Below are 13,983 nucleotides of genomic sequence, written 5' to 3'. Positions count from 1 at the left end.
AGTGGTACTTTATATTACAACTATAAGAATTTCTTCTCCATAATACTCATGGCAATCTGTGATGCAAACTATTGCTTCACGATTATAGATGTGGGGTCATATGGCAAGGAGAGTGATTGCAACATTTTTAAGAAATCATCTTTTGGAAAAAAATTATACAATGATAAAGTAAATTTTCCCCAACCTCAGTGTTTACCAGAAGATGATGGTGGTATTCCTCAACCCTATGTAATAGTAGGCGACGAAGCGTTTGCTCTTCATAGAAACCTTTTACGCCTTTTCCCCGGAAGAAGCCTAAACAATGAACGGCGTATATTTAATTATCGTTTGTCAAGGGCGAGACAGAATATAGAGTGTACGTTCGGTATTTTGTCTAACAAATGGAGGGTTTTTCATACGGCATAATTAGTAGAACCAGACTTTGGAGTTGTCATTACCAAAGCTTGTTGTGTTTTGCATAATTTCATACGACGCAGAGATATTGCCCTGAAGATACACAGATCTCAGACCGAACGCGCGTCTCATTTACGTGTGTGAATAAGCCTATGTAAAAGTATATGTTTAATTTTGGGCGATTAATCGCGACGTTCGAAACGCGCGTTCGAATCGCCTAGTGTGTTATCTGCTTAAGACGAACAATAGTCATGTTATATAATCACTGTCCCCCAACCCCTCTCAACGTAGTGTCCGGCGACCTGTCTTAGTGGCTGTGGTTACCTGCGCTGTCAGCGATACGGTCACGTCCGCCGGTACATGCTGACAAGACGTCTGAAGCCAATAATATTGTAAATCCCCGCAAAAAGTGACACTGCACACGTCCCACTCTATCAACATTTCGACAACGGTGACCGTAAGCCGAGCCGTCTGCCGACGTCTCGACACTCTTTTCATGACCACCGACTTAAGTGCACGTCCAACTGGTCAAGTCCGCCGATCCGTCCGTCAACGTCAAATACCACGCAGTCAACATTTGGTGTTCCTGACGTTCCTGTGTCTTCTATTTTTTTTTTGATGTTCACCGATGCCATGATGGGCTAAGTCTACGATCTGGGGCCGTAGAAGGCCCGGTGGCTAATATCCACAACCATTTTCCACGTAACTGGTGCAGATGGGCCGTGTCGATCACGAGTATAAGGTGTATCGACGCCCCGCGAGGCAGCTCATCGCAGCCACCGGTTACTAACATCTCAAGCCACCAGCAGTCGTCAAGTATTATTTTCCCCCAACTTCCCCTTGTTTTTCATTTTGATTATGTATCACCACTGTTTTTTTTACACTCCGGTTCTCCTAAAAGTTGCTCCGGTATAATCAAGTATTACTTTTCCCTTTTTTCATTTTGATCATGTATCACTAGGTATAACTTATTATTTACTTATGCTCCGTTTTTTTCCTAAGAGGTGCCCCAGTAACCGTCATGCGGAGCCATGGGTCTTTTCCTTTAATACGTATAAATGTATAATGTGTTATACCGACGTATGATTACCATTCCGTGCTCGGTAACCGCTTGTCGGAGCCGTAGCATTATTTCTCGTATTTTTCTCTATTACTTTCCTTATAATTCTGCCATGTGCCAAATTTATATTATTAATTACTTCCCCTGTTTGGTGCACTTTGCCACGTGCAAAATGTATATTATATTTAAAATGTAACTGCCATGTGCCTTTTGATATTATTAATTTTTTTGTATTAGTAGTTTAGTAGTTTTGTTAAGTAGTAATTTCTTGTAAACAATCGTTGGGAAAAAAAAGTTCCCAAGAGTCAATTATAGTTTTAGCATTTTTTGCTGCCGATTTTACACCAGGAAGGTGTGTTACAATATTTCTTTGTGGAGTTCTAACATTACGAGGAGGAGGGTCAGTATACCACTTGATAATATTATCTTTACCTTTATTATATCCACGAAAATCATTTCCAATAGAATCGTCAGAACAAGACATTTCGGAATCACTTTCATTTCCAATAGATTGATAACTATTTTCTGGATTATCTAATACGTCTCCATCACTGTCATCTTCATCGAGGTCAAAATCATCTAACATATCATCGTCAGCTTCCTCAAGCCAAGCAGATATGTTATTATCCATAATAAAATAATGCACACAAAAAAAGTACTTGTTTGGTCGCGTATAGAGAATTTCTCTCACTGTGTGTATACGAGTCACGTTAAACGGATACTGAAAGTATGTAATCAATTACAAAGTCGTTTAATGCCCATCTATTTTTAGATTATCTGTATCTGATAAGGTATAGCACAACTAATAGGCAATAAACCGATATAACAGACAGTGGTGACCAAAATAATATCGTAATGAGAGAATCTCTCACCACGCGACCAACGACGGGTTATATTATTATATGATACCTACACTATATACCTTTTGTCATAATATCATATATTGTTATTATTATTATCAATAGAATTACTTATATAACATTATTATAATTTTTTTTCAATATGTATACCTACAAATACAATTATTTACTGTTATATTATTTCAATTATTCTTGTAAGTTCAATGTTGTAATATAAATTTTAAAGAGAGTTAATAGATTTTAGAACGAGGATACTTAACTTTTGTCCCTCTTCCTAGTTTCGTTGAGACTGTAAAAATAATTTAAAGTAGCATTTGCAACCTTCGACCAACTATTATATTGTTGAATCTTGTTGTGATATTCTTTTGATTCTAAATGTAATATTTAGGTAACACATCATTTTAATTTAATTATTGTGTTATAGACAAATATTTTGAATAATTTATCAAGAAACTTAGAAGCTATTTTATAAAAATTTAACTAAAATACTGAAAACTATACAAAAACAAAATAATTGACTGAAAATGAAAATAAATGTGTAAAATAAGTATATACACTTTCTAAGCGCATTTAACGGGATATTGGAAGAACTCCACAATGCATCCAGCAACGCGGTCAAATGGATCAGGACACTTGACAACCAACTTTAGACTACCTAACTAAATGACCACATGGAAAAGTTACCCATAGCATTAATTTTAATGTTTAATATTGTTTTATTGTTTGTGAATTAGGTACTTATATTTATATATATATATGTATCTTGTTTGTACTGCTTGCATATTATACCATACGATAATAATAATCGACAAGATAGCTGAGTATTGAATTATCAGTGAGCAGAATATTCAATCAATGGAATGACCTAAAAGGTCATTTTTGGTTAGTTGAATCAAACGTACATTGTTATAAAGCAAAAACCCTTTATAATATGTTTAAAGACAAAAATAATTTTTATATTTTACATTTTTGAAGCCTATACTAGTTGAGGCACAGCATATTAATCAAATGTTCCAATCAAATTCTGCTGACCGCATAAAATTGTTAAACAGCCTTATTTATTTGATTGCAAGTTTGGCCAAAAAAGTTGTTACTCCAGCATATAGAGAAGATTTTTTGACGGTAAATATTCAATTTTTTTTACATCCTAATCCTTACTTAGGTTATGATTTTGAGGAACAAGTAAAAAAATTAAACCAAGTCCAGAAACAGAAAAAGTTGTTAGAAGTGTTTGTATCAATTTTATTGTGGAACTGGTATTTCAACTTCAACAACGTTTGCCAAGCAATATTACCATATTAAAATAGTCATTTATTGCACCAGATACATGTTCAAAGACAGTTAAACCTTCCATAATTCTATTAGTAAAAAGTAAGCATTATCCCGAGGAAAATCTAGGAAAATTAGATTCATAATGGAATAATTTGTTTTTAATTAAATGTACCGCAATTACCACGATTGCTGAAATTAATTTATATACAGATGATAGTGGTCTAAATCAATTCAAAGAACTTGTTAGCTTTATTAAATGTATATTGGTTTTACCTTGGTCAAATGCTGGAATAGAACGCTGGTTTAGCCAAATGAACATTATTAAAAATTCTCATAGGAATTGTATGTCAACATGCATGGCTAATGCTATACTGACAGTTAAAGCAAGATTGAAGCGAAAAGGAGAATGTTGCGATACGTACAACCTACCTAAGCATATTCTGAAACAAATAGGTAATATATTATTGTTATTATTTTTTTTCGTTCTTCAATTCTAATATAAATAAAATTATTTACAAATTTAGGTACCATAACCGTATATCAAAAAGGGGAAAGCACTGATTTTGAAACTGATCCAGATGATCCAACACCTATCTTATTTAATATAATATCAGATGACAAAGAAATATAAATTATAAATGTATACAATATATATATTATTTAAAAGTGTTGAATAGTATGTGTTGGCGCTGAAAATTTTATCGCGATATGCTAATGCGAGCGGTGCGCGGCAACGTGGAAGTTCTTATCGGTCTGTCCACTTTTTTCCGTCTTCCCCGAACACCACTCCTTCTTGTTGTGTTTTTAATTGTCAAATTATTATACCTGTGTATTATTTATTCTCTTTGTTTATATGTTCTCTGTGTTTTAATTAATGGTCGGTTATTGCCGTACGATTATTATCTTAAATACCATATGTTCCTATCAATTATTATTATTATTATTGTTATTATTATGCGGCCAACGCCCTAATTATTATTATTATTAATATTGGCGTCTCGGTGTCTACGTTTTTTTTTCTTATGCCGTATATGGTTATGTTGATATTCTCTAATCCGCTACTGTAGCGTTGTTTTGTCGTGCTGAATTATGTAGTGTTTTCTTTTGTAAGTCGCATTGAGCGCAATCATCAATTATTATTATTATTTTCATATTGTTGTAAGATTTGGTTTATTCGTTGTCAATGCGATACGAAATTTCATCATATTTGTCTCGCCAGTAAGGCGTAAAATTCATTGGTGTTGTTTTTACTATTTTATTCATCACTCGATTTGTCGTGTGTGACTATCACTACTTCGACTCCTACTTAAGGTTAGTACGTACTCATATATATTGCATACCCGTCGATTACGACTTCGGACTGTTCACCGTTGCGTAAGACCGCCAGCACTAGCCGTGTTGCGTGGGAGGCCACCCAGGTTGACAAGGTCCTCAGCTTCCTCGAGTTCCTCGAAGCCATCTTCATCTAAGCATCGTGCTGTCCATACCCGCGTAAGACCGCCAGCACTCGCCGTGGTGTGTGTGAGGCCGCCCAGGCCGTCCAGACCAACGTCATTGCAAGCCAATCACCTCAAGACCTCATTAATTTAAGTTTAGTTTAAGTATTGTCCCTGACTTTTGTGAGCTCTGTGGTCATTGCACCAGACCGGATCGACCACAGAGACCCCCGCCCATAACTAAACTGTCACATCCTCTTTCCATTGTACATTAGTTCCTGTCCATGTCGTCGTTGTTCGTAGTGCATTTCATATTGCCTATCCTAGAGAGTATAAGGCGACGGCTCTTTAGTTGCCTACCTACGCCCCTTAACAGAGTCTTATACTCTTCGCTCTCGGACGTTACCGAGTGGTCCTTCGGGTACCCCAACATTTGTTGGTCGCGTACAGTATGCTTTTAAATATTAAAAGAGTTGTTTAATATTATTATTTTATCTTGTAATCTTTTTATAACTATTGCTATGTACTGAAGTCCCGCTAGACCACTATATATGCATGTACATCTGGATGTACCTGGGGCATATAGTTGCCAAGCCACGAGATAACCTAATAGGGGCATCGGTTGAGTACGCCAGTAATAATGGCAGTACTTAATTTAATAATAATAGTAATATTAACAATAATGGGGGCATCGGTTTATGGAGATTACGTGTGTCACGAATAACAGGATGTGACCGATCGAGGGTGGGATGCTACGATATCCTGGTGATACGCCCGTACACATTTGTACGATCGACCATGGACACATACTCATCTTATCGATAGGAGAGAAAACGCAGAGAGTAGGACTTTATAGTAGATCCCCGAATAAACCGAAATCAGACGTGAGCCACCAGAGTCAGTGCAAGCACCTTCACGCCAGACACCGTTATAAATTAATCATTTGGACTTGGAATATTTTGAATTAAATCATTTTGTGCAGTAAAGTGTTTTATTATATAACAATCAAATAAATATATAATAACTAATCACAAATCAAGTTGTTATACTTATTTCACCCAATCCATCTACCTCAACACCAGTCGTTCGTCCTCCTGTATGCTGGGACGCTACACTATAAAGGCTGAAGTTATTACTTATTTAACTGGGATTATAATTTTATATATTATTTAAAAATGTTTAATAGTATTATTTTATCTTGTTATCTTTTTGTAGCTATTAAGGCTGAAGTTATTTAACTGTGATTGTGATGTTATATATTTGTTTAGGTTTCTACCATTTAATATAGGCTGCATTTTAGTTTTAAAAATTTAGTGGATTTTCTGAAAATTTAGTGTAATATAAAGCAAATATTCTAGTTTAATTTTTGGTGGGATTTTTAACGCCCTCTAGTGGTAATTTTCTGAGCCAAATCCGCTTCCTCTTTTATGTAACTCATCTTCCAATCGGAAGAGATTTGATTTACGTAATCCTTGAAAAATCGTTTTATGTTACGATGACGATTCATACTAAATAAATATTTTTGATGAAAAAAATACAACTACAGGTTAAGACTTATACTAAGAATTATATATTCACAACTGAACTACTCGTCACGACACTCGTAGTGATGGGCACAACCGAGTGAAAACTATCGACGTACTCGATAGTTTAAACTATCTAATTACTCGGTTGTTTTATAAAACTATCGAACTATCGAACTATCGGAACTATCGAAACTATCGAAAAACTATCGGACTATCGAAACTATCGAACTATTGAAAACTAATCGAACTATCGAAATTTTTACTTTTTAGGTGTATTTAGCCATGATATTATCAATTATCAATTTATCATTGTTGTCATTCGAGATTCGACATTTCGAGGTTGGTTATTTTTTATTTTTGTGTTTTGTCTTTAAAATTAAAATGTCTATCCCAAAGGCAAGTTGTTCCATCGTTTGGAATCATTTTTTAAATAACCCAAATACTAGTGATGGGCACAACCGAGTGAAAACTATCGACGTACTCGATAGTTTAAACTATCTAATTACTCGGTTGTTTTATAAAACTATCGAACTATCGAAAAACTATCGGACTATCGAAACTATCGAACTATTGAAAACTAATCGAACTATCGAAATTTTTACTTTTTAGGTGTATTTAGCCATGATATTATCAATTATCAATTTATCATTGTTGTCATTCGAGATTCGACATTTCGAGGTTGGTTATTTTTTATTTTTGTGTTTTGTCTTTAAAATTAAAATGTCTATCCCAAAGGCAAGTTGTTCCATCGTTTGGAATCATTTTTTAAAGAACCCAAATACTAGTGATGGGCACAACCGAGTGAAAACTATCGACGTACTCGATAGTTTAAACTATCTAATTACTCGGTTGTTTTATAAAACTATCGAACTATCGAAAAACTATCGGACTATCGAAACTATCGAACTATTGAAAACTAATCGAACTATCGAAATTTTTACTTTTTAGGTGTATTTAGCCATGATATTATCAATTATCAATTTATCATTGTTGTCATTCGAGATTCGACATTTCGAGGTTGGTTATTTTTTATTTTTGTGTTTTGTCTTTAAAATTAAAATGTCTATCCCAAAGGCAAATTGTTCCATCGTTTGGAATCATTTTTTAAAGAACCCAAATACCCCTGACGTCGCTATTTGTAAGCATTGTAAAAGACCCTATAAACGATCTAATGGTACAACTAATCTGTTAGACCATTTGAAGAGGAAACATTTTACGGTGTTAAATGGTAGTAATTTGCGACAGCAAAACGAATATGATACAAATCTACCAGGTAAGTCATACCTATTTAGATTTTAAAATGTCCTAAAAGTAAAAGATTCTAGTGGAATTAGTTATTAATAATTTTCTCCAAAATTTAATAAGTTAACTAAAATAATATTGTGATTTTGATTTTTTAAATAGGTACATCAGGGGAACAAGAACAACCGCAATCTGCAAGTGTTCTTCCTCATGGTAATCCAGTAATTGCAGTAAGCGTAACCAATAATAATGTTGAAACACTTGAAACTGGCATGAGACACAAACAATTATTGTTGTCTAATAGGTAAGATTATAAACTATCATATTAATTTCTAATAATAAATTTTCAGAAATAAGTTGAAGACAGAACTGTCATGTTTCTAACAGTGTTAATTTGTATATTTGTTAATTTTATACTGTTAAAATTAAAACTAACTAGGTTTAAGTATGTTTTCTAAATTTAATTTAACCGTATGCTTACATTTATTTATATTTATAATTTATATGCATGTACATATTCTATATTACGCTATATTTTAGCTGTGCTTATCCAGTAGCCAGTAGTTCAGTAATACAAATTACAATAATTGGATATTGTGTATTTACTATTTGGTAATTATTTACAGTTCTCATATTTTATTTTTTAGTTTACAGGTTTAATTATTATCCAACTGGTTTGGAGTGCAATTATTATTTGTTAAGAAAAAACCGTCTTTTGTCTGCCATATAAGTAGGTACCATAATATTATAAAAACCAAAAATCCAAGGGTATGGTTATCAGCAGCATAAATACTAAGTATTTCAAAATAACTAAGTATTTCAAAATAAAAGGAAGTAACTTTATTAATACTTATCTTAGTACCTACATTACCAAAACCTTTTCAATGGTTTAAATTTTATGTATATTAGTAATTAGTAATTAGTATTATTGCAAATTATCATATTTAATTTTTGTAGTCCATTTTTCATACAATTTTTAAATTTTAAGTAATATTGATATTAAGTATTTAAATTAAGCATTTTAAAAATAATAATATTTAGATTATTATTTTATCTATATTACATTGATTTATATACTGTATTCTTAAAAATACAAACAATTATTAATATTAATTAATAATTATTATTAATACAAATCTCATATTTCATTTTTTAGTTTACAGGTTTAATTATTATCCAACTGGTTTGGAATGCAATTATTTGTTAAGGGAAAACTGTATTTGTCTGCTATATAAGTACCATATTATAAAAACCTAACCAAAAATTCAATATGTATGTTTATTTCAGTATGGCTTATCAGTAGCACGAGTACTTAGTATTTCAAATAAAATGAAGTAACTTTATTAATACTTATAATATAGTATTATTGCAAATTAGCATATTTAATTTTTGTAGTCTATTTTTCATACAATTTTTAAATTTGAAGTAATATTGATATAAAGTATTTAATTTAGCATTTTCAAGATTTATCAGCAGTACCTATTTTTTTTTATTTCTTTTAAGATTTGGTACTCCTTCGGAAAGCCAAGTTAGTGCATTCCATGAAGCTATTGTTAAAATGGTAGCTGAAAACTCAGGATTTCGTAACATGATACAACTCTTGGACTCCAGGTAATAATTAAATAATAAATTAAAACTTTTAATATTTCAATTTTTTTTTAAATAAATCAACACTAACATCAATATATTATTAATTATTAGTATTATTATTGATTATATACTATTTATAATATAACCACCTTGACTAAATGCATTTTGGCTTAATGGTCTTGATATTTTTATTTTTTTATCGTCACAAATAAACCTAAATTAACTTTTTTTTTTAGATATGAAATCCCTAGTAGGCGAACACTAGGAAGGACAATAATTCCTAGAATATTTTCAACTGTCAAAAATAAAGTTAAAACTTTGTTAAACCAAGCTAAACATGTAGCGATCACAACTGATATTTGGACGTCCATGAACACTGATTCCTATATTACTATGACCGTTCATGTTCTTTTTCAAACTCAATTGAAAACCTTAGTGTTGTGCACCAAAAAATTGGAATCCAGCCATACTAGTGTAAATCTAAGTGAAATAATGACTGAGGAATTAAACAGATGGGACATATTTGAAAAAGTTGTTGCAGTGGTCACTGATGGTGGATCTAATATAAAAGATGCAGTCAGGCTCATGGATCTATCGCATTTGCCATGTATTGCACACAAACTTAATTTTGCTGTTCAAAATTCGCTCAAGTTATCTGACAATCAAGAGATTGGTCCCAGCGATGATATAGATGAAAGTGACCTGAAGGAATTATTCAAAAAGTGTAGGAATATAGTTGGCTATTTTCGGCGTAGCGAAGTAGGGAACAGAATGTTGGTTGAAAAACAAAAACAGCTTGGGTGTGAATCAGTGTTGAAACTAAAACAAGACATACGTACTCGGTGGAACAGTACATTTTTGATGTTAGAGAGGCTTATAAAACTGAAAGAACCACTAACAATTGTAATGATTTCCATAAGAGAAGCTCCTAGTAACCTTAGCCCTGATGAATGGAGCATCATTGAAGATATAATACCGTTATTAAGACCTTTTGATAAATTGACCACTGAGCTCTCTGCAGAACAATATCCAACACTTTCAACAATATTATACCATTGATACGAGGTAATTAACTTGATGATTCTGTATACAGTTTAATTTTTGTGCTTTCTATTAAATACTATAAAATGTTTTTAATTATTTATAGGTTTGCAAAGTTCATTAGTTTCTTAAACTCAAAAAACGCGACTGGGAATGTTTATAAAAAATAAACTAATAGAAAATACTAATAGGCGTTTAGATAGTATTGAAAAACAAATCATAACACCGCATTTTTCTCGGGCTACATTGTTGGACCCAAGGTGCAAGAAGGTTGCATTTGGGTCTGAACAAAATGCTAATGAAACTGAACGATATTTGGTCAATGAAACAGCTGCTTTAATTAGTAATTCTTCAAACACAGGTAAATAATAAATAATTGTTGCTAAATCTATAAAATATAGTTAAATAAAATTGGTTAACTAACTTATATTAGTATGATAATAGGTACAACTTAATAATAGCTAAAAAAATAAATCACTTATAAATACACACTAAATGTGTTTTTCATAATTTAAAATAATTATTATTATCTACAAAAATATTATTAATCTTAAATGTGATTTGATTTAACCTTTTTGTAGAAAAATTGTAATTAAAAATGTTGAGAATTCAATTCTAAAGACTCATATAATTAATAATATATAATCAAATTTTACTTGATTTCAGAACAACCTACATATCAAGAAAATCTGAATACTGATGACGACAATGTGTGGAATTTTCTTAACTCCAGAGTCACCAATGTCCAGTCACAGACAACAACAACAAGTAGTGCTGTATCCTTGATGAGACAGTACTTAAGTATGCCTCATCAAGACTTAAAAAGCAATGTTGCTGTATTTTGGAACGACCACAAAACTGTATTATCACCACTTAGTGACATTGCATTGAAATACTGTATTATTCCAGCTACTTCAGTGCCGGCCGAGAGAATTTTTTCAAAAGCTGGGCAAATATTAAGCGCTTGGCGTAATAGGTTATTGCCTCAAAATGTCGATAATTTAATTTTTTTAAACAAAAATTTGTAAGTTTTTTTTAATTTTAGGCACAAGTAAATAACAAGGTAATACAAAAAGGTAGTTATTTATTTTAATATAGTAAAAATATACAGTATAATTTATATTTCGAAATTAAAAACCAAAATACATTTTGTTGTAGTTTGAAAATATTATTTTTTTTTATTTTGTAGATAATATTCAATTGGTTTGAGGATTGAATATATACCTCTGGAAGGTCATATAAGGGTATATCCCTGGTTATAATTTTTATTTAAAAATATGTCGAACAAGGTTTAAGTTGACATATAAATTTGCAATTTTAAGCTAATATATTTATAGCTGTGGTGAGTATGAAATATGGGGTGAACAATGACAGACTGCTTGCAGCCCATCCTGCATACAAGTTTTTTAACTTGTATCAATGTCATTAAACCTAGTACTGCACATATCTATTTTAATAATTGTAAGTTGTAACATAAGAATCCCTTGAAACTTTGATAATACAGTATTAATGAAGTAAAATAAAAAAAATAAAAATAAAAATACTTATTTTGATTGTTTTTTTTAAACTAAATAGTAAAATATATCCAACTGGTTTGGATAAATTGTATGTACTTTTATAGTGTTTTAGTTATATATCAAGTATCAACTGTCCATCTAGTACAAATCATACATAGCGTATAAAATACTAAAATCCTCAGTAGGTATTTAGTATTTACTATTTTCCAAATAAGAGTTACCTACCAAAAACATCCTATAATTTATTATGATTTTCTTCTCATAATACAATTCTCATAGTTTTTAATACATAGATTCATTAGATTCATAGGCGTAGTGTATTTATTATACATATATATTCATACCCTATGGTGATGAATTTATAGGGGGGGGGGGGGCTATAGCCTATTATATTTCTGGTACACAACATATATTTAAAAATGTAACTAAAAAAATCCACGAAATGGAGGGCTAAACAAAATTCTAGGGGGGCTATAGTCCTCCCTTAGACAACCCACCACCACACCATTCGCCTATGATTAGATTGTATAATGTATTAATTAAAGCTAATAAATGAAAAACTTATACTAAAAAAATTACCAAAGTTAATAAGTTATATGGATTTTGTATGTAAAACATCCCCATTCCAATATTTTATGTGGTATATTCGCCTGGAAGACGTCAAGATAATTGGGCATCCGATTAAATCGTACCTGTTTTGGTTCATTTTAGGCCTACTTACCCAATGAAAATTTAATAAGTGAAAATTATCAAGTTAATTGTGTCGATAATACCGAAAAGTCACTCGATTGTTTTTTTTAACTCGATTGTTTTTTTTTAACTTCTTAAAACAACATTCTAACTCCTTAATATATAAAAATATCGGGCGATTAGGGTGTGTTAAAAATCCTCTAGTTTTCATATTTATTAAATCTGCTTCTGGGTCTGGTAGTACTCCATATTTTGCTTCTAAACATTTTATACATAAGTCGCACTTAAAACTGTTTTTCAAACGTTTTACTATGTAACTGTGAACAGTGAACGTATTATATAATTAATTTAGTAAGATAAACCTTCAAGATAGTACCCAGATATTTACCCAGTCAAAAAGTACACAATGCATTCAAAAACAAAAAATACCTACCTCCTGCATGTTGTTATTTGAAGTTGAAAACAATGATAGGTCAGTACAAGTTAATAATGATGGTATTGCACCTTTTTTTAACTGCTTCCTTTTATAACATACCTGTAAACATTTTATTTTGATAAACATTTGTTCATTTGTTTTTCAGGTATAAATAGGTATATTTTCAGATTTACTTTACATTGTTATTAATGTTCTTAGACTCTTAGTAACTTTTGAATACCTACTTACCGAATAATTATTCAAACCAGAATTCCAACAGCTTATTATGTCGCATTCATTAAAATGAGAAGCACATACACGATGGCTTTTTTTAATTTCATGCCTAAAGCCTCCTCCCATTTATTTTTTTCCAACTCATTCTTTGGTACTCCAAAAGTGGTGTTTGCCACAGAATGTGGTGAGCGAATACAACAAGGCATTTTTGGGGTAGTACTGGTAGTAGTCATTAATATAAATAATATATCACAATTTTGTATATTAGAACGAGATATTATGTCAATAATGTGTAAAATGCTGTAGTAAATCACAGGTGGTATAAAAAACAAATTCCCGAATCCCGATCCTTATTACTTTACTATAGCCAAAGAAATATAGAATAATATATTTATACACAATAACATTGTTGTCTACCGCCATGCTATCTATGATCGAAATCAAAAACATATAAATTAGTTCTTGTGAATTTATTGAGCGATAGTGAGCGCTACCATGCAGTCAGATTGACTGTTAGCATATTTGTGGCTGCTTCTTGCTTATACATTATCATACGTCGTCACGCAACCATACTATCTTTAATCGAGGTATCTATAACCGTTCACGATATTAGGTGCTGGGGGTCTATTTTTGAACTTGATCGAAAATAACGAACGAATTACTCGTAAACGAATTATTCGTTCACTGATATTCGATCAATGAAAAAC

General features: G+C 31.7%; 2 protein-coding genes and 1 pseudogene across 2 annotated transcripts; all 3 read left to right on the top strand.

Annotated features, from left to right (window-relative positions):
- The first annotated feature begins 7,606 nt into the window (after positions 1-7,606).
- LOC107170087 (uncharacterized) lies at positions 7,607-8,097 on the top strand. The gene is made up of 2 exons (XM_015520106.2): positions 7,607-7,820; positions 7,952-8,097. Exons 1-2 carry the CDS (start codon positions 7,607-7,609, stop codon positions 8,095-8,097), a joined length of 360 nt encoding a protein of 119 aa, XP_015375592.2.
- A 1,250-nt stretch (positions 8,098-9,347) lies between these two features.
- Positions 9,348-10,142, top strand: LOC149061981 (E3 SUMO-protein ligase ZBED1-like). The gene is made up of 3 exons (XM_089215172.1): positions 9,348-9,400; positions 9,616-10,076; positions 10,135-10,142. Exons 1-3 carry the CDS (start codon positions 9,348-9,350, stop codon positions 10,140-10,142), a joined length of 522 nt encoding a protein of 173 aa, XP_089071298.1.
- Positions 10,143-10,150: 8 nt separating this feature from the next.
- Positions 10,151-11,448, top strand: LOC149061980 (E3 SUMO-protein ligase ZBED1-like; annotated as a pseudogene).
- The last annotated feature ends 2,535 nt before the right edge of the window (positions 11,449-13,983 follow it).

This window comes from Diuraphis noxia, unplaced genomic scaffold (assembly GCF_037042655.1).
Source record: "Diuraphis noxia isolate RWA-SAM2 unplaced genomic scaffold, SU_Dnox_SAM2 contig0001, whole genome shotgun sequence".
Classification (NCBI taxonomy): domain Eukaryota; kingdom Metazoa; phylum Arthropoda; class Insecta; order Hemiptera; family Aphididae; genus Diuraphis; species Diuraphis noxia.
This window is presented reverse-complemented; position numbering and strand designations above follow the sequence as displayed.